The following is a 19,357-nucleotide window of genomic DNA, read 5'->3' on the forward strand; positions in this document are numbered from 1 at the left end:
AAAGCAGGACCAATTCCCAGTTAAATCATCCCAGCCAGGGCTTTGTCAAGCCAGACCTTAAAAACCTCTAAGGAAGGAGATTCTACCACCTCCCTAGGTAACGCATTCCAGAGTTTCACCACCCTCTTAGTGAAAAAGTTTTTCCTAATATCCAATCTAAACCTCCCCCACTGCAACTTGAGACCATTACTCCTTGTTCTGTCATCTGCTACCATTGAGAACAGTCTAGAGCCATCCTCTTTGGAACCCCCTTTCAGGTAGTTGAAAGCAGCTATCAAATCCCCCCTCATTCTTCTCTTCTGCAGGCTAAACAATCCCAGCTCCCTCAGCCTCTCCTCATAAGTCATGTGTTCTAGACCACTAATCATTTTTGTTGCCGTCCACTGGACTCTTTCCAATTTTTCCACATCCTTCTTGTAGTGTGGGGCCCAAAACTGGACACAGTACTCCAGATGAGGCCTCACCAATGTCGAATAGAGGGGAACGATCACGTCCCTCGATCTGCTCACTATGCCCCTACTTATACATCCCAAAATGCCATTGGCCTTCTTGGCAACAAGGGCACACTGCTGACTCATATCCAGCTTCTCGTCCACTGTCACCCCTAGGTCCTTTTCCGCAGAACTGCTGCCTAGCCATTCGGTCCCTAGTCTGTAGCGGTGCATTGGATTCTTCCATCCTAAGTGCAGGACCCTGCACTTATCCTTATTGAACCTCATCAGATTTCTTTTGGCCCAATCCTCCAATTTGTCTAGGTCCTTCTGTATCCTATCCCTCCCCTCCAGCGTATCTACCACTCCTCCCAGTTTAGTATCATCCGCAAATTTGCTGAGAGTGCAATCCACACCATCCTCCAGATCATTTATGAAGATTTCTTCCTTTTAAGAAGAGCAGAGATAATAACCTTTATTACATCAGATGACATGATTACAGAGGGCATGTCTACACTTACAGCACTGCAGTGGTTCAGCTGTACCGGTACAGATACACCGCTCCAGCGCATGTGGTGAAGACGTTCTATGGCGATGGGAGAGCGCTCCCGTTGGCATAAAAACCATCCTCACGAGCGACAGAAGCTATGTCTCCTGACGACATAGCACTGTGCACACTAGCACTTATGCTGGCATAATTTATGTCGCTTTGGGGGTGTGTGTGTTTGGAATATTCACACCCCCCAAACGACATAAGTTTTGCTGACATAAGTCCTAGTGTAGACATAGCCTCATTTAGCAAGAGTTAGACAGAACCCTTATAATTGTCAGCACCATGATCACCAAATGAAGGTGTAGAAGAATGAAGAGATAGGAAAGCTGTTTACACTACAAGTGTCCATCCGATGAAGTGGGCTGTAGCCCACGAAAGCTTATGCTCTAATAAATTTGTTAGTCTCTAAGCTGTCACAAGTACTCCTGTTCTTTTTGCGGATACAGACTAACACGGCTACCACTCTGAAACCATCAGGAGAAAGATTCTATTCTGCTGAATAGACTTTGCCACTTAACAAAACACAAACCTTCACATTTTTTTTCAAAATAAAGTACATTTTAATTTAAGATTTGATTTGGTTACTTTAGTAATTCCACAGTATGAAACCCTGCAAAAGATCTACTACCCAGTCAATTTGTCATAGAGTGGTCATATGTTCAAGAGCATAAGAATGGCTATATTGGGTCTGACCAATGGTCCAGCTGCCTCAGTATCCTGTCTTCCGACAGTGCCCGGTGCCAGATGCTTCAGAGGGAATGAACAGAACAGGGCAATTATCAAGTGATCCATCCCAGTCTGCCAGCCCCAGCTTCTGGCAGTCAGAGGTTTCGAGACATCCAGAGCATAGGGTTGTGTCCCTGACCATCTTGGCTAATAGCCACTGATGGACTTATCCTCCATGAACTTATCTCATACTTTTTTGAACTCAGTTATATTTTTGGGCTTCACAACATCCTCTGGATGTTTAAATTTGAATGTTAAATTTGATGATTAAAGTCAGTATTGAATGAATGTGAACAAAAACTGTTTGATGCCTTTTCCCAGTAGAATTCATTATAGGAGATTTTAAAAAAAATCTGTATTGAGAGATTAATGTTACAGATGAGCATGAACCAAAGCCTCAGATCTTATTCCCCTCCTCATTGCTGAGCTTTAGAGCAGTTCATCCACAAAGCCCCAGCTCCAAATCAGCTCCTTCTGTTTTGGGTCCAGGTCTGATCCAAAACAAAAGGGGCTCCTCTTCTGCAAAGGTACCTGCTCCTTCTCACTCCATCGGACCCATTCCCAGCAATGATGAGAATGAGAACTCCTCTTTCATCTCTCTGTTGGGAGAGCTATCCCAGGAAGACAGCAAGAAGGAGAGGCAAAGCTGCTGTCTGGTGGAAAGGTAACAGCAGGCAGGGGAGCTGATTACCAGCAGACTACTCTGTGCATTATATCTATACAGGGGCTGTTTTTCAGCTTTCTCCACCATGTATTTTGGCAGAGATGGGATATGAGAATTTGTGTGATCCCCCATGTATCCTAATAACATTGAGAGTGGGATTGGGAGTTCTCTTATGTACTCTGGAAAAGCAGTTTGGATTTTTTTGTGCTCCTTTGTGTATCTGGGCAACACTAAATTTACTTCTACAGTTATTTTTTGTTTGTTATTCCCCACATAAGTTTAGAAGCAGGGCAAGAATGATTTAAAAGGGAGACAAGATTAATTTCCTTCTACTCCACTATAAGGGAGCAGAGGACAACTGAAACCCTCCGTATTTCTGCAGGATATGAATTGAAATTCGAGACACAGAGCATTGTCCTTGCACTTGTGCAGAGTACTGATTTAAACATCTTGGCATATAAATTATTATAACCCAACGTTTTACTCACATAAGGCATGATTTGTGGATACTTTATACTGAGGACCACTTATTTTCTCCTATTCCACAGCTACTTGAAATGTTATAGAATTTGAAGCTATTCTTACAATTAACAAGAAAAACTGCCAGCAAAGCACGAATCTGTCTCTTCTCTCTCCCCTCCCTTCTTCCTTTGTTCTTTTTTCAAATGATTGTTCAACACTAACTAGCATTTCAAAAGAATAAAAAGAGAAGTGAAGAGGAAGATGGAAGGAAAGATTTAAGAAAGGAATGAAACGAGGGAAAGGACAGAAGATTTTATCCCAGGAACAGAAACTCATTATTATATTGTGATTGGGTCGGATTGTCAAAAAGCACTTAAGTGACTAAGGACTACAAGTCCCAATGAAAGTCAATGGGATTAGTGCCCCTTAAATCACTTAGGCATCTTTGAAAATCCCACCCACTGACTCATTTTGATCTGGAACAACAAATCAATGAATTTCAGAATCACATCTATGTGTTAAATTATAAAAACTTTCCTTTGACCTTCTAGATGGTGAACAGATTTCCCTGTTTACTGGGAACATCCTGGTGTCATGGCCAATTAATCTGAAACCAGATTTTGTTCCAGTTTCTCTCTATGGAAAAGTCCAATAGAATTTATTTAAAAATTACCTCCTTTCATAGAGGAATCATCCTACGAAGCTTAATAGAGAATCATATCCCAGTTATAGAATTCTACGTAATGGTTCAGGAAACTTACAAAAAGGACATTATTCGCTATTAGAACATAGCGCAGAATCTGGCCCATCCCCAAACAAAGAATATTCCTATTGCCTGAGACATGTGTACAATCTGGGGAGTTCTAGGATGGGGAATGATCTACATCTATAGAACATATATATATACAGTCTCCATATTTAATTTTTAATTTAAATTTCTATTGCCACCATCCTGACCATTTGGAAGCTGATATCTTCTCAAACATTCATGTTGAGGCTTTAACAAAGAGAATAAAATGCCTCACCATTTTCCTGATTCTAAAATGTGTAGAAATACATCAAGGGACTGATCTGAAGCCCACTGATTTCAAATGGCTGTGGATTGGACCCTATAACTAATGGATGCCATTTCATGCTATTCAAGCTTCACACTGTCTCTTCTGGAGTGGCCATGACAGCTTCCAGCACTGTATTATTATTTCTGTTGCAGCCTTATACCCTTCATAACTTACTTGCTACAGCTGTTTATTTCGCATGGAACACAGTGTCTTGCTTGGAATGAACCTGGAGCCTAGCAAGACATGAAGCATTTATAGAAGATCGTTGAGAAAAGCTAGTGACTTGCTGCTGAGGGGTTTAATGAAACAAGGGGAAACAACATGCATATTCATAAAAGGCCCTCCCTTCTATACAGCAGAGAATAAAATGCAATACCGCACACAGAAAGATTATGCCTCTTGACTTCATACATGCTGTACATATACACACACACTATATTTGTCTGATAATTATTAAGTGGCTTCAGGCATCTGAGAAGAAGACAAAAAATGAAGTCCCCTTAGATTTTCTGAAAATAAGACAAAACAAATTAAGAATAAACCAAACATGGACAACAAGATACAAATGTTTCCCCACACACTAAAGAAAGATAGCATTGCTTTTCCTTCCCTTAGAGAACATCAGTCTTCTGTAGCTGAGTATCAATGGATTAGAAAATTAAATATCCTCTTTCTAACATATACAGATGTGAGAAAATACTAGCTTGTTTTCAGGTATTGTACTCTTATACTTTATTAAAACCTTGCGTTGAACATAAGGCTCTAACGAAAAGTTAATAAAATTATTTGCTAACAAAGATCCTTCTGGAAGAACAGCATAAGATATTCTATACTTTGAAATTTATTTCCTTTGTTTCCTCCTATATTGCGAATTGACATTATTCAACTATGCACTTAAGAAATACACAAGTTAACAGTGGGAAGAATGAAAAAAAGATGTTCTAGACCCTAAAATAAAAAGTAAATTCAATTAAAAAAATTAGACGACTAAACCAAAGTGTGTTTTAGTGCAACCTAAGGGTAATACATGTACCTGATAAAAAATTATGTAGGTTTTATGGAGTAATTTGCTCTGTCATTTTATCAGAAAGGGCATTTACTATTAGAACCCATGTGAATTATAAGTAGGATTGCAATTTTATAATGATAACTTTTACGGAAAATCATGGGACGAACATGATGAAAAAAGCAAAAGATATAGGAATATAATTAAGTCATCATCCAAAGTCACACAGATTTTCTCCTAGTTTTCTTTTTTCAATTTCATATGTGTAAAGAATATAGAACAAATTAATAAGACTCCCTCACAGATACTATGTATCCCCAGATATATAGAGAGGGGAAAATACAATAACCGAATGGTTATTAAAACATTCACCTGTCTGGTTGTGCAACACAACAGCAGTGCCCCTTGTTTAAGGTTCAGTAGAATAGTTCAGCAGTTCTAGCACCAAACACTTCTTCTACGCTGACCATATATTGTTAAGAGTGAAATCATAAATTCCTAGATAAAGCAAAAGTCTCTTAACCAAACAACATTTCTGCATATGGCTTCATGATACGTAGTTAGTGAGGCTATTTTGAGCACTCGCCAAAGCAGTGCATCACTTTCTGGGTCACTTACAGATTTTTTTTCTTTGAGAGAAATATTTAACAGAGATGGTGGTGGTTTTGGTTCGTTATCCTTCCATCTGTCTGGGTACTTATCTTCCATCACCATAGTATCTCAACACCTCACAACCATTAATTGATTTTATCTTCACTGCACGCCCCCAAGGCAAAGAAACATCCCTATTTTATAAATGAGGATCTGAGGCACAGAGTAGCTTAGTGACTTGCTCAGAGTCACATAAGAAGTCTGTGGCTGAGCTGAGAACTCAGGTCTCCTGATAACTGCACACCAGACTGTGCTTTGTGATCTCTTAATTGCTTTTATTTCAGCAGCCATTTTAGGATAACATAAAACAAAACAACAACAGCACCCTGCCCCTCAACGCTCCCACCCCCCACCTCAGTTCTAAGCCTGGATTTATTTATTTCTTCTGCCCCTCACCCCCCAATTTTTTAAAAATCAAGAAATCTCTGTCTTCTATGACAGTTATGACAAAAACCCTGCCTTAATCTGAATTCTTTATGTACATATATGAAAACTTGATGTTTTATTTTAAAAACCATTTAAAGGGATACTGTCAAGGTTGACAGGCCCAACAGGTAATCTACCCTTAAAGTAAATTAAAAAAAAAAAGTTACCCTCAGGACTGACAGGTCAGGATGGTTAAAACACAGGGCTGTCGATTAATCGCAGTTAGCTCACGCCATTAACTCAAAAATGTTACTCGTGATTAAAATATTAATCACGATCAATTGCACTGTTCAACAATAGAATACCAATTGAAATTTATTAAATATTTGCGGTTGTTCTTCTACATTTTCAAATATATCTATTTCAATTACAACATAGACTACAAAGTCTACAGTGATCACTTTATATTATTTTTTATTACAAATACTTGCACTGTAAAAATGCTAAACAAAAGAAATAGTATTTTTCAGCTCACCTCATACAAGTACTGTAGTGCAATCTCTTTATCATGAAAGTGCAATTTACAAATGTAGGGTTTTTTGTTATATAACTGCACTCAAAAACAAAACAATGTAAAACTTTAGAGCCGACAAGTCCACTCCTTCCTACTTCTTGTTCAGCCAATCGCTATGAAAAACAAGTTTGTTTACATTTACAGGAGATAATGTTGCCCACTTCTTAATTACAATGTCACCTGAAAGTGAGAACAGGTGTTCGCATGGTACTGTAGTAGCTGATGTCGCAAGGTATTTACGTGATGAAAGCTGTGCTAAAGATTCATATGCCTCTCCATGTTTCGGCCATCGTTCCAGAGGACATGCTGATGACACTCGTTAAAAAAAATAATGTGTTAATTAAATTTGTGACTGAACTCTTTGGGGGAGATTTGTATGTCTCCTGCTCCGTTTTACATGCATTCTGCCATATATTTCATGTTATAGCATCTCTGATGATGACCCAGCACATATTGTTCATTTTAAAAACACTTTCATTGTAAATCTGGCAAAATGCAAAGAAGATACCAATGTGAAATTTCTAAAAATAGCTACAGCACTCAACCCAAGATTTAAGAATCTGAAGTACCTTCCAAAATCTGAGAGGGATGAGGTGTAGAGCATGCTTTCAGAAGTCCTAAAAGAGCAACACTCTGATGTTGAAACTATAGAACCCAAACCACCAAAAAGAAAATCAACCTTCTGCTGGTGGCATCTGATGCATTTGATGAAAACGAACATGCATTGGTCCGCAGTTCTTTGGATCGTTATGGAGCAGAACCCGTCATCAGCATGGACACGTCCTCTGGAATGGTGGTTGAAGCATTAAGAGACATATGAATCTTTAGTGCATCTGGCATGTAAATATCTTGCAACACCGACTACAACAGTGCCATGCAAACACCTGTTCTCACTTTCAGGTGACACTGTAAACAAGAAGCAAGCAGCATTATCTCCTGTGATTGTAACCAACCTTGTTTGTCAGAGCTATTGGCTGAACAAGAAGTAGGACTGAGTGGACTTGTAGGCTCTAAAGTTTTACATTGTTTTATTTTTGAGTGCAGATATTTTTTGTACATAATTCTACATTTGTAAGTTCAACTTTCATGACAAAGTTATTGCACTACAGTTCTTGTATTAGGTGAATTGAAAAATACTGTTTCTTTTGTTTTTTACAGTCCAAATATTTGTAATAAAAATAAATATAAAGTGAGCACTGTAAACTTTGTATTCTGTGTTGTAATTGAAATCAATATATTTGAAAATGTTGAAAACATCCAAAAATATTTAAATAAATGGTATTCTATTATTGTTTAACAGCATGATTAATTACAATTAATTTTTTTAATTACACTATTAATTTTGTTAATCGCTTAACAGCCCTATGAAAATACCATCTACTTTGCTGGCCACCTGACCATAAATGCGACAAGAGCAGCAGATTTATTTGTGATTGTGGACCTAATATACACATTGCTTTGTCCTGCTGTTCTGCTGGCTCTCTCTGTTAATAGTTAGTGGAAATGATATTGAAGTATACATCCACAATTTGTAAATATCTGCTACCTCTTAAGAATGGAAGTTGTCAGGATCAGCATAGGAAAAATGAAAGTGACCCCACACTCCATCATCAGAAAAGGATAGTTCATCAGATTTTAGGCTTCATAGTGAAATCTGAAGAACCTATAACAGTAAAAAAACCATTTTTTTTCATTTCTATTTTCATATTTTCTTGTATTTTATACATTACTATTCTGCACAATGTATTTACTCAAATGGGACAATATAGCCATGTTGTTATTCTGGGACTGCACCAATAATGGTGATTCCAACTGCACAAAGATCTGCAGTTTTCAACTTTTGGCAAATCTGCAGTTAGAATCGCTGTATTCTCCCCAAGTCTCTATTTACTTAATTCAGAAAATATTTTATTCTTATTTCTGAAAATGATCCAGTGAAAAAGAAAAGTAACAAAATACTGTTTTCTGCAGCCTATAAAGGCTGTGGATATTTTAGTGGACTGAATAATTAGATTAGGGTCACATACACTACCCAGAAAGAAATCCCTCTGGGGGTACTTGATTAGTTAATGTATTCCTTTTGTGTGTTGGCAGTATGGCAGATCTAGCTAGCCTTTTCAATTAATTATTCACTCTGTTGTGCTACCATTTTAAAAATACAGTAGCAATTATATTCATGCCTATAATCTATTAACCTGAGGTCTCCACAAGAGAAACTGATTCCCCAGTACTTCAGTTTTTACTAAAATAACTTGTAAATGGAAGTCTTTATAGAAAGGTTCTGAAGATTGCAGTTTCACTAATAATATTTTTACTGATACTCCCTGTAATGCGAAACAAGCAACTTCATTTGAATTGACGACAACTTCATTCTCAGAGTATTTACTGATCTCAGATTGATGTACAAGGGGGATTTATGCATCTCCTATGAAGAAACAGAGAGACTCACAGGTTTTAAATATACAAATACACACACACATTTTTAATCATAAATAAAATGTCTTTTAAAAAGTGATTCATAGTATACCTGTCATATTTCAGAAGCTACTATACAAATTGGTCAATGGCTTGGAAAACTGAGTAGTAATGAGTTTCTCACTGTACTGGACATGAAAAAAATACAGGAGGGTCATTTACAAACAGCTAAAGGACCCTTTGCTAATAGATCTCCACCTGCTGAACCCTCCAGGAAAATCTACTATCGCCACAAAATAAAAGAGTATTTAAATTGCTTTTCAATAATCTTAACTGATATGTATTGGTCTAATAGAAAAGATGGGATAAATGTATAACTTTCCAGAGTCTTTACAAAGCCTTTAAAGTATTTTGTCTAAAGTTTCACCCACAGGCAGGTAACCAAGATGATCAGTAATACCTATATCTCTTTGAAATTAAACAAACTTATAAAATGTCTCAATAGCAGGAATCTATTTAGGATTTCTGGTCTCTCAAAATCTGGTCTCTAATTGTCCAATTTACTTTCGATGAACCAGGATACTTTAAAAAAAAATCAGAATAGCGAACTTGCATTCCTGGAGGTGTGCCAACAACATCCTTGTAGCCAACTGACTACAAAAGTAAAATGCACATAGCTCTTGCTAATGTCTCCCTCCCTCAGTGCCAATGTACTACCTAGCACATAAAGTCAGAGCCATGGGTGCTGATCTGTTTCTATCCACAGGCTGTGCCCAGAGCCAATCTTGTGGGCTCACGTGCACAGTCCCACTGTATTGAGGATACAGATGTGTCAAGAGTAACTACAGGTCTCATTATTTTTGCCCCTCGAGCTTTTTTCCTTGTAGAGATAAAATCTTACATATTTTGACAATTAAAATCTCTTCCTGTTGCCCTATGGATTGGCCTTGGGGCAGGAGTGTCCATGAAATGCACAAACAGAAGTCACATAGTTTCTGAGAAGACCCCAGATTTGTTTGCAGTGATAGACTGCCCATGGTTCCTCTATTAGGAAGTGAAGGAGCAGTTCAAGAGAGGCAGCGTCGTCTAGTGGATTAAGCACAGGTTTGAAAATAATCAACTCCACATGCTGGGCCCTCACTTCTCTCACAAAATGTGGCTGGTAGTGATCTGAAGATTCCCATTCCTCTTCCTTCCTTTTACATAAAATGAATCAGTACAGAACAATCTTGCTAACCAACCTCAAAATATTTGGGCTGGCCTTGGGAACAGTGGTGTGATCACTGTACACAGGAGTCAGGAAGGTTGGTGGTGCATACAAAAATTGTTTTTCAGGCCCATACAAAAATGCCAAGGCCTGCCGTGTCTATGCTAATGAGTTAGATGAGCTGTCCCTCAATGTTTCACCCTCAAATATACCTGACATATGAGTCATGTTTATGTAACAGATCAAACATGCAACATCTCTTCTAGCCTTTTCTCTATGGAAACTCACCCCCCTCCCAATTCCTTGCTGTCAACCAGACAGTTATGCTTGCTGCACATTTCTTGTGGCATACGTTTGGGTTCGATTTATTTTTGTGGGTTCTTTTCATCCCCTGGTACCATTGTCTGCCACGGGCATCCCTACATTTGAGAGAATCAATGTCTCATATTTTTCCTGTAAAAACATTTTGATACTCTAATTTTCTTCTCAGGTTTCCATGGCAACCTCTGCAATATAAACAGCCTTGCTGGCAGTCTCAAGGGACTGAAATCTCTATCTTCTTTTCCTCCACCATACGGATATTCTTGATTTGGAACATACTGTACTTGTGAATAATTGTCATTCACTGTAAACACACATGCAGTGTTATTGCTACAAAATAGGAGCAGAGGAAACATTTAAAAAATAACTACAGTATTCTACAGAAGTAGTCCACAACATTACAAGTTCCAGTAATTTTATAATGTTTAGGGGCCATTACTGAAGAATAATGCAGGGTTTGTTTTTATTACAATACTCACAATCTAGGAACTCCAAGATTAAGGGCAGGGGGATAACGGTTTTGGACGGTCTCCTGGTTTAGGGCCGTCTAAACAAAGGTGTAGCATTCTGTCCTTGTTTCTTAAAAAAAAGGATAAGAGCCCCTACTGGAGAGGTGGAGCACTGGATGAAGCCGTTGGCCAGGTTTTCCTGGATGCACACATGAAGGGTTGCCAGTTCTGGATTGGACATCACATAAACCCATAAGGGACCTTCGCCCATCTATGGGGAAGTCATAGTCATAAACCCATAAGGGACCTTCGCCCATCTATGGGGAAGTGTGGAGGTAGCATGGCTGCAATCTTCTTTTTAAAACTTCCACATAATCCCAATACTTTTCAAAAGATAGGGACTCAGGCTTAGGAGTGACTCCTTCTGGCTAACTGCCATCTGGAGTTCCCCCACACATGCTGTCACTTCCAATCAGCTACAGGAGCCTGGAGCAGAGGACTGGGGCCAGTTGCGCATAAACAGACGTTTCGGCAGCATTCAGATGGGAAGCTGATCCTCTTTTCTTGCAAGGAGATACAAGGGCCACGTTGCTCCAGCCAAGTGATACAGAGAAGTAGGGGGAAGTGTGGTGAATGGATCACATTGAACTGTTGTACTTCCTGATGGCCCTGGATTACAGCCTCTAGACGTACTGTTTCCTGCATTACTGGCCCCAAGGACAGGAGGGACACATCAGTTGTTTCTAAAAGAACGGATGTATGCTTTTAATGGAGGGGGATTTGTAGTGCTCAAGTGGCTTTAGCCTCTAAAGAAGTCATCGGTAGCCCTGGAAGCAACCAAGGCCCACTGAGGGGGAATCCATTTGGCATCATCCATGGTATGTAACTTTATTCATACTTGGAAGTATGGGGAGGACCTGCATATCCTGGATTGCGTTTCTCTGCAGGTCTTGGGGATAGTTCCAGAGCACAATGCTCCAGTAGTGCCCAGGCCGCACCCCCAAACCCAGTATGATTTGGGCTTGCTTGTTTCCTGATTCCTTAGGGGTCAAGGTCTGCAATGGGCAAGAGGCCATGGCACGTGCTGGTGCTCCACAGTAAAAGTGTAAGTTATTGTGCTGTTGCCGTTTCTTTTCTTCCAGGCTCAAGCATCAGTGGCCAGATCAACCCACATTATTTCATGATTGGGCGCTCAGGCTTTTGGTCTAGGGTGTGGGTGAAGCAGTGGCAGGATGCCCGTCCTCTCCTTTTGCTCCTGCAGCTAGTTGTCAGTGCAGAGAGAGAGGTTAATGAAAGCACCCAAGCGGGTCAGGGTCTCAACATAGGCTAGCCCATCCTTTACTTCTTCACTAAGTCCACACTGAAAATGACGCAGTTGGGCTGCCTTATTCCATTCAACGTCAGCCACAAGTTGATGGAACTGGGCAGGACCATCATTCGGTGGGTTGCAGGGCTTGGGACAAATCAGTACCCGCTGGCTTAGGGGCCCCACTCTGCATCTGTGGCCAGGCTGGCGGGACAGATCTGGCCTGGTGCTGGGCTGCCTGCTGCTGCTGGCAGTTGGCGGTGCCTACCGCAGGGCTATTGTTGACCATAGCGCCACAGCGGCTCATGGCTCCAGCCGGGTGGATGACTCATTGCACCGAAACGCGGGTGGCAGAGCCTCGGTCGCGCAGGGCAGCAGCTGGGACCCCAGTCGCGTGGGGCGGCAGCCGGGAGCCCAGGCGGGCGGGGCAGCAGCACTCCCTGCACTCCTAGTTCTTGCACCTATGTCTTCCAGGACCGACCATGCTGGCCAATTGCACTGGCCTGTGGGGCTCCCCAAAGTGCGGGGCCCACAGAAGTCGTCCCAATTCGCCCTACCCAAGGGACGGCTCTGGAAGTGGGCAGCGTATGAGGCAGCTGGCTCCTATCCTTGCTGGGGCCTCGTAGTTGCGGCTTCAGCTGAGCAAGTGCAATGAAGGTGGTCAAAGGTCACTGAAGATACTCACAGGAAGGCATACCAGTCCATTAACACCAGGCTGTCCTGCTCCAGCAGGAGGGAGGTCCAATCCAGTGCTTCCTCTGCCTGCAAACTGATCGCTAGTCCCACGTGGGCCTGGTAGGTGGGATACATTAGAAGGCGAAGCAGGAAAAGGAGACGGCATTGGTTCAGGAGCCCCTTGAACTTCTGGCAGTTCCTCTCAAATCGTTGGGTAGTGGTACTGCAGGGCCCTGTACAGAGGGCAGTGGCCCAACCTGAGCCTGGAGCACAGAATTCTCTTCCTGGGACCATGCTAACTGCTCAAGGAGTATCTGATTTTCCTCTAAGAGCTGTGCCACTTGGAACTGCAGCAGATGGTTCTTGCTTTGGAGTTGCATGACCCGCTCCTGCAGGTCTGGTACACCATGGGATCCAATGGGTGATGGTAGATCCACCCCTTCCATATCCCTGTTAATGGGCTCCTGCGGAGGAGGTTGGAAGTGGGTCTAGGCAAACTATAAGAGACGAGAGCCTAGGTGGTCTGGTCACAGCTGGGCTGGGGTTCACACATCAGGGACAATAGTTGGTGAGCAGGGGTCAGAGGAATCACCAGAGCTGGGTTCATTAAGCAAGAGTCAGGATAAAAGTCAGTCTGGGATTGGAGACCTGCCGAAGTACCAGACTGGAATCGGGAGGCAGGCTCAGAGTCAGGCTGGAGTCAGAGACAGTACCAAGATAGAGTCACGAGGCAAGAGTCAGGGTCAGGCTGGAACTGGAGATCAGAGATCAGGAGATGAGGTGAGGTCTGGAGTTGCAGCAGGCCTGAAGTCTCTGTTGTTGCCCACACAACTTCCTGGGGCACCCTCCAGGACTAAATAGGGTGCTGGCCAATCAGAGGGCTGCAAGGTACTGTCACTCTGGGTTCTTTGGGAGTGTCTGTTTTCCACAAAGCTCCCTGGCTGTTGCTCTGCATGGCCTGCAGGTGGCACTGTGAGTATCAACTATTCTAGCTCTGCAGATCTGGATTCTATTCCCCACACCCTTACAGTGAGTATTGTAGTAGGTTTTCCTCCTCTTAGGAAGGATTTTCAGAGTAACAAGTTTATGTCTCCATTTAAGTCTTACTGTATACTATTACATCTTCCCTAGCTACAGAGATGGTACTTAAAATGGTAGATTTCAGAGTAACAGCCGTGTTAGTCTGTATTTTGCAGAAAGAAAAGGAGTACTTGTGGCACCTTAGAGACTAACCAATTTATTTGACCATAAGCTTTCGTGAGCTACAGCTCACTTCATCGGATGCATCCGATGAAGTGAGCTGTAGCTCACGAAAGCTTATGCTCAAATAAATTGGTTAGTCTCTAAGGTGCCACAAGTCCTCCTTTTCTTTCTTAAAATGGTAGAGTACATGAAACAAATGTTGATTCTGAATATGAAGAAAGATCTATTATGACAAATAAAGAATATGGGAGCTCCTCTGAAAATCAAGATGGTGCGAGCTACAGGGGAGATATTCACTATATGCTCAAGAGCATGATGTACGGCTCTGTAGAACTAGAACCGAGGTCTGTTGAGCCTGGGATAGTTGACATTCCCACATCACCACGGGGAGGCTGTACAGAGCCCTATCCAAGGAACACTCTCGAGATTAGGCGCCACAGGAAGTACCACCTAATGATCAATACTGACAACACCCAGTGGCCCTCTGTTTGGTTTATGAGCATTATTTAACCCTGGAGGTTGCTTCAGGAAGTTGTCTTGGACAACCACGCAGGCTTCTGGACTGCTGCGAATCCAGACTACACCTCGCTTTCTGATCTCTGGTTTCCAACCCCAGGCTGACTCTGACCCTTTTGTTTATCAGTCCCAGTTCTAATGATTATTCCAATCCCTGCTCACTGGCTACTGCCTCGTGGCCATCCTTGACTGGTGAACACCAGCCGGGACTGCCTACACCCTGGTCCCTTACACATGAGATTTTATAGCCTTTATTTTAGGTTTTTTTTTTAACTACATATTTTATTGGTCACAAAATTATCCAACCACTTTTAAAATCAAGCCACAATATGGTGATGCAGCAAAGCAGCAGTGATGCTTTTTCATAAGTGAATAAATATAATATCCCTCGATCTAATGGAATCACATCACTCACCTCTATGCCTGGAACAGCCCAAGAGATTGGACATAACATTTTAATGTATATTGAAGAAAGATGAGGTCCTTTTTAGAGACACTTTACACATATTATTTACTTAGTTAGTTTGATATTTTCATTTCCTCTGAGCCCTAGGCAGTTGTGACTCATCATAGCTAAGGCTCCTGACTTTGAAGTTGGAGAAAGACAAAAAATAGCTCCAATAAAAACTTAAAAAACTTTTCTAAAAACACTTTTATGGAACATGTGGCATAAACAAAATACATGGTAGTGAGATGAAGTAGAAAGGTTTTATCAGCAGTCGTGGATGACCTATATAATTTCCTTGTGGCTTCACACCATCCCAAACTCATGTTGATAAAGACTTTACACTACATTATCACAGGTTATTGGTCTTACAGTGATTGCCTGATAAAAGTTAAAACTATACAAAATCTTTCTAAGGGTAGGTAAATGCTTTGCTGTCTCATGCACAAGGGCATAGTAACTGCTGACATTTTAGTGGGAACCTCTCTGTGTGTACACATATATATTCACACACAAGCACAAGGTGTACAGTGTTGCCACTTTAAAAATGTGGGAAACCACAAATTCTTGCACACATACCATGCAGCGGACATTTTAGACTTGTTCAGCTGACTGACTAGGCCTATAAGCTTTGTCTTAATTTTAAAATGTTTGAACAAAGGTAAGGTTTAAAAGAAAATGAAACTTCACAGCTTCAAATGTAACTGGAGGGCGTGCGGGGGAGGGGAAATTGTCTCAGAAGAAAAAATCCAAAACAGCAGGAAAATGAAAAGTGTCCTTAGAGTTGGTCCTAGAGGTTTGCCACTCTATTCGTGTTGCAGCACTTAAACATATGTGTGTACAGCTGTGTCAATACACAAACATACCCACTATATCTTGCCTTTTTAATCACTTCATCTGTGCAGCACAGAAGTCTGCATAATTAATGTCTTTCAAAGCTATCATTCCGTCATAGCACGAGTACTAATTTTTCATCGTTCTTTGCAATTAGTGTTCCGAAAAATCTGATGTGACCTTTTAAGTCAACCATCACAAGTACTTCAACTCCTAGACAGCTTCTATTTTCCTTGAAAAATGAAGTCTACATGGGACCTTTTTCACACTGGAAATGTATACTATACACTATAATGAAATAATAATGTCAAAAATACCAGTCAAAAGATCAATTTTCTGGAAAGATGTTTAAGAATACCATTTTCAATGAAAGCATAAATGCTCACAGCAGTCTGAAAATAAATTTTGATTGAGGCCAGTTATGAATTAAGGAATATAAACTCTCAAAGTGACGTACCTGCCCCATGCTGCTGCCATTGTAGATTCTTTCTTAACTGGAACACATGAGGAGTCAACAACATTTGACTTGTTCAGTTTATAGCAGAGACCACAATCTGGATCTAGCATGCATCCATTACAATAACTGAAAGAGAGAAACAAACAGACATGCTAAACAATATTTTCTTTACCTATACCTGTGAAGTGAAACACTTACCTACGAGTTTGTACTGAACATGCTGATTTAAAAGCATGAAGTTGTTTGTCTTTTCTTCCTCCGTGCCACATTCTAGTGAATGGGCAGTTCTGCATCCCCTATCAGTGCTGCTGTGAATAGTAAAATAATGCATACTAAATTGCAGCTGATCAAATACTCAGGTTCTAGGAAAATACGTGGAACATTTTTGGTCGAGAAACAGAGAAAGTACCTTTAAGTGTATGAGGATGGTGAAGACCCTAGATGAAGAAAAAGCAAATCTCACATAATCTTTATACAGAGGTGAGTAAATGAATCAAATGATTTTTTTAAAGAGGAACTTAACCAGAAGCTAAATTTAATTAAAATCTACATTTATAAATAACTGTGTCATATTTGTACATTAATCTTACATACCAAATGGTTAAAACGAAGGCTAACACACAGTATAATGTGACAATTACAGTTACAATGCCCATATATGTTGAAACCTTTTAAACCACTATATGAGAAAATAATCTTGCAGAAAGAAAAGAGTAGCTGTATAGCTATTTGTTTCATAGCCTCTCTTCTACAACATAAAAGACAGGGAAGAAGAAGGGTGGTCCAGTGATAAGGGTTCTAGTTTAGGCCTTAGAACAGTGGTACTCAGCCAGGGCCCCGGGGAGGCTGCGAGCAGGTTTCAGGGGGAGGGGGATACCAAACAGGGCCAGCATTAAACTCGCTGTAGCCCAGGGCTGTGAGCCCTACCACATGGGACTGAAGCCAAAGACTGAGCAATGTAGCTTTGTGGGGGCCCCTGTGGCATAAGGCTCCAGGCAATTATGCCAGCCCGGGCTTTTATATTCAGAAAACCAGTTACTGTGGCACAGGTGAGCCACGGAGTTTTTATAGCATGTTGGGGGGGGGGGAGGGAGGGAGAGGAGTCTCAAAAAGAAAAAGGTTGAGAACCCCTGCCTTAGAGGATCAGGTTCAATTCCTTGAACAACTCCCCTACCTCCCTGGGGTGTTGTGAGACTATAACATGTTAAAAATTGTGAGGTACACAGATACATATTCCCTATTATTAGAGTAAGTACCAAAGAGATAGTGTAGCCTGTCCTCCCCACCACCCCCCTCCACTATCTCTCTCAACAGAAAGAGAAGAGCAGTGGCCATGAGAGAGAATCAAAGAAGCATGCTGAATTTTTCTTTCATTTCTAAAAAGTTATTATTTTTAAATTAATATTTTTTTATTCTGATTTGGCTTCTGGAAGTTGAAAACCCAAATTTTATCCTGCCTTTGGGAACTTGGAAATGTATATAATGCAGCTATTGAATTAATAATATAACATCGAAATAAAAAATCTCACTGCTTCAAATGTTTCATATTCATGATTTGATCTTTAAAGTTTACTCGCATATAATTAGATGAATATATCATGTACGGTATTAAAACCAATAGTGAAAAGGAAAAATAAGCTGAACAATGAAATAAACACCAGCAGTAAATAATAGTAATAATAATAAATTTTCTTTAAAAAAAAAAAGAAGCATGAACAAAATAAATAAAAGATAGCTGTGCTGTTTGAATCAAGTCTACCAAAAAGGAACTACTTTTTCTTAGGAGACGTGCTTTCAGGATAAAAAGAAAAGGAGGACTTGTGGCACCTTAAAGACTAACCAATTTATTTGAGCATAAGCTTTTGTGAGCTACAGCTCACTTCATTGGATGCATGCAGTGGAAAATACAGTGAGGAGATTTATATACACACAGAACATGAAACAATGGGTGTTACCATACACACTGTAAGGAGAGAGATCACTTAAGATGAGCTAACAAACAACTTGGAGAGTGGTCAGTTTGGATGAGCTATTACCAGCAGGAGAGTGAGTTTGTGTGTGTATGGGGGTGGGAGGGATGTGAGAAAACCTGGATTTGTGCAGGAAATGGCCCAACTTGATTATCATGCACATTGTGTAAAGAGTTGTCACTTTGGATGGGCTATCACCAGCAGGAGAGTGAATTTGTGTGGGGGGGTGGAGGGTGAGAAAACCTGGATTTGTGCTGGAAATGGCCCAACCTGATGATCACTTTAGATAAGCTATTACCAGCAGGACAGTGGGGTGGGAGGAGGTATTGTTTCATATTCTCTGTGTATATATAAAGTCTGCTGCAGTTACCACGGTATGCATCCGATGAAGTGAGCTGTAGCTCACGAAAGCTCATACTCAAATAAATTGTTCAGTTTTACTTTGTGTAATGACACATTCACTCCCAGTCTCTATTCAAGCCTAAGTTAATTGTAGCCAGTTTGCAAATTAATTCCAATTCAGCAGTCTCTCCTTGGAGTCTGTTTTTGAAGTTTTTTTTGTTGAAGAATTGCCACTTTTAGGTCTGTAATCGAGTGACCAAAGAGATCAAAGTGTTCTCCGACTGGTTTTTGAACGTTATAATGTTATATTATAACATGTATAATGTTATAATATATTAATAATTATAATAATAATTAATAATATATAATAATGTTATATTATTAATTCTTGATGTCTGATTTGTGTCCATTTATTCTTTTACGTAGAGACTGTCCAGTTTGACCAATGTACATGGCAGAGGGGCATTGCTGGCACATGATGGCATAGATCACATTGGTAGATGTGCAGGTGAACGAGCCTCTGACAGTGTGGCTGATGTGATTAGGCCCTATGATGGTGTCCCCTGAATAGATATGTGGACACAGTTGGCAACAGGCTTTGTTGCAAGGATAGGTTCCTTGGTTAGTGGTTCTGTTGTGTGGTTGCTGGTGAGTATTTACTTCAGGTTGGGGGGCTGTGATTCTAGGTGGACTCCTCCTGAAGGTCAAAACAACAGACTGGACTTC

General features: G+C 40.7%; 1 protein-coding gene across 1 annotated transcript in view; it reads right to left on the reverse strand.

The window, feature by feature from the left end:
- The window catches only part of SLC2A13 (solute carrier family 2 member 13), a 317,348-nt gene that overhangs the window by 44,714 nt on the left and 253,277 nt on the right, over nucleotides 1–19,357 (reverse strand). Inside the window, exon 7 of the mRNA XM_073328433.2 lies at nucleotides 16,320–16,445. Within this exon, the coding sequence (XP_073184534.1) occupies nucleotides 16,320–16,445 (126 nt within the window). The remainder of the gene's footprint in view (nucleotides 1–16,319; nucleotides 16,446–19,357) is intronic.

This window comes from Lepidochelys kempii, chromosome 1, assembly GCF_965140285.1.
Source record: "Lepidochelys kempii isolate rLepKem1 chromosome 1, rLepKem1.hap1, whole genome shotgun sequence".
NCBI classification, from domain to species: Eukaryota; Metazoa; Chordata; order Testudines; family Cheloniidae; genus Lepidochelys; species Lepidochelys kempii.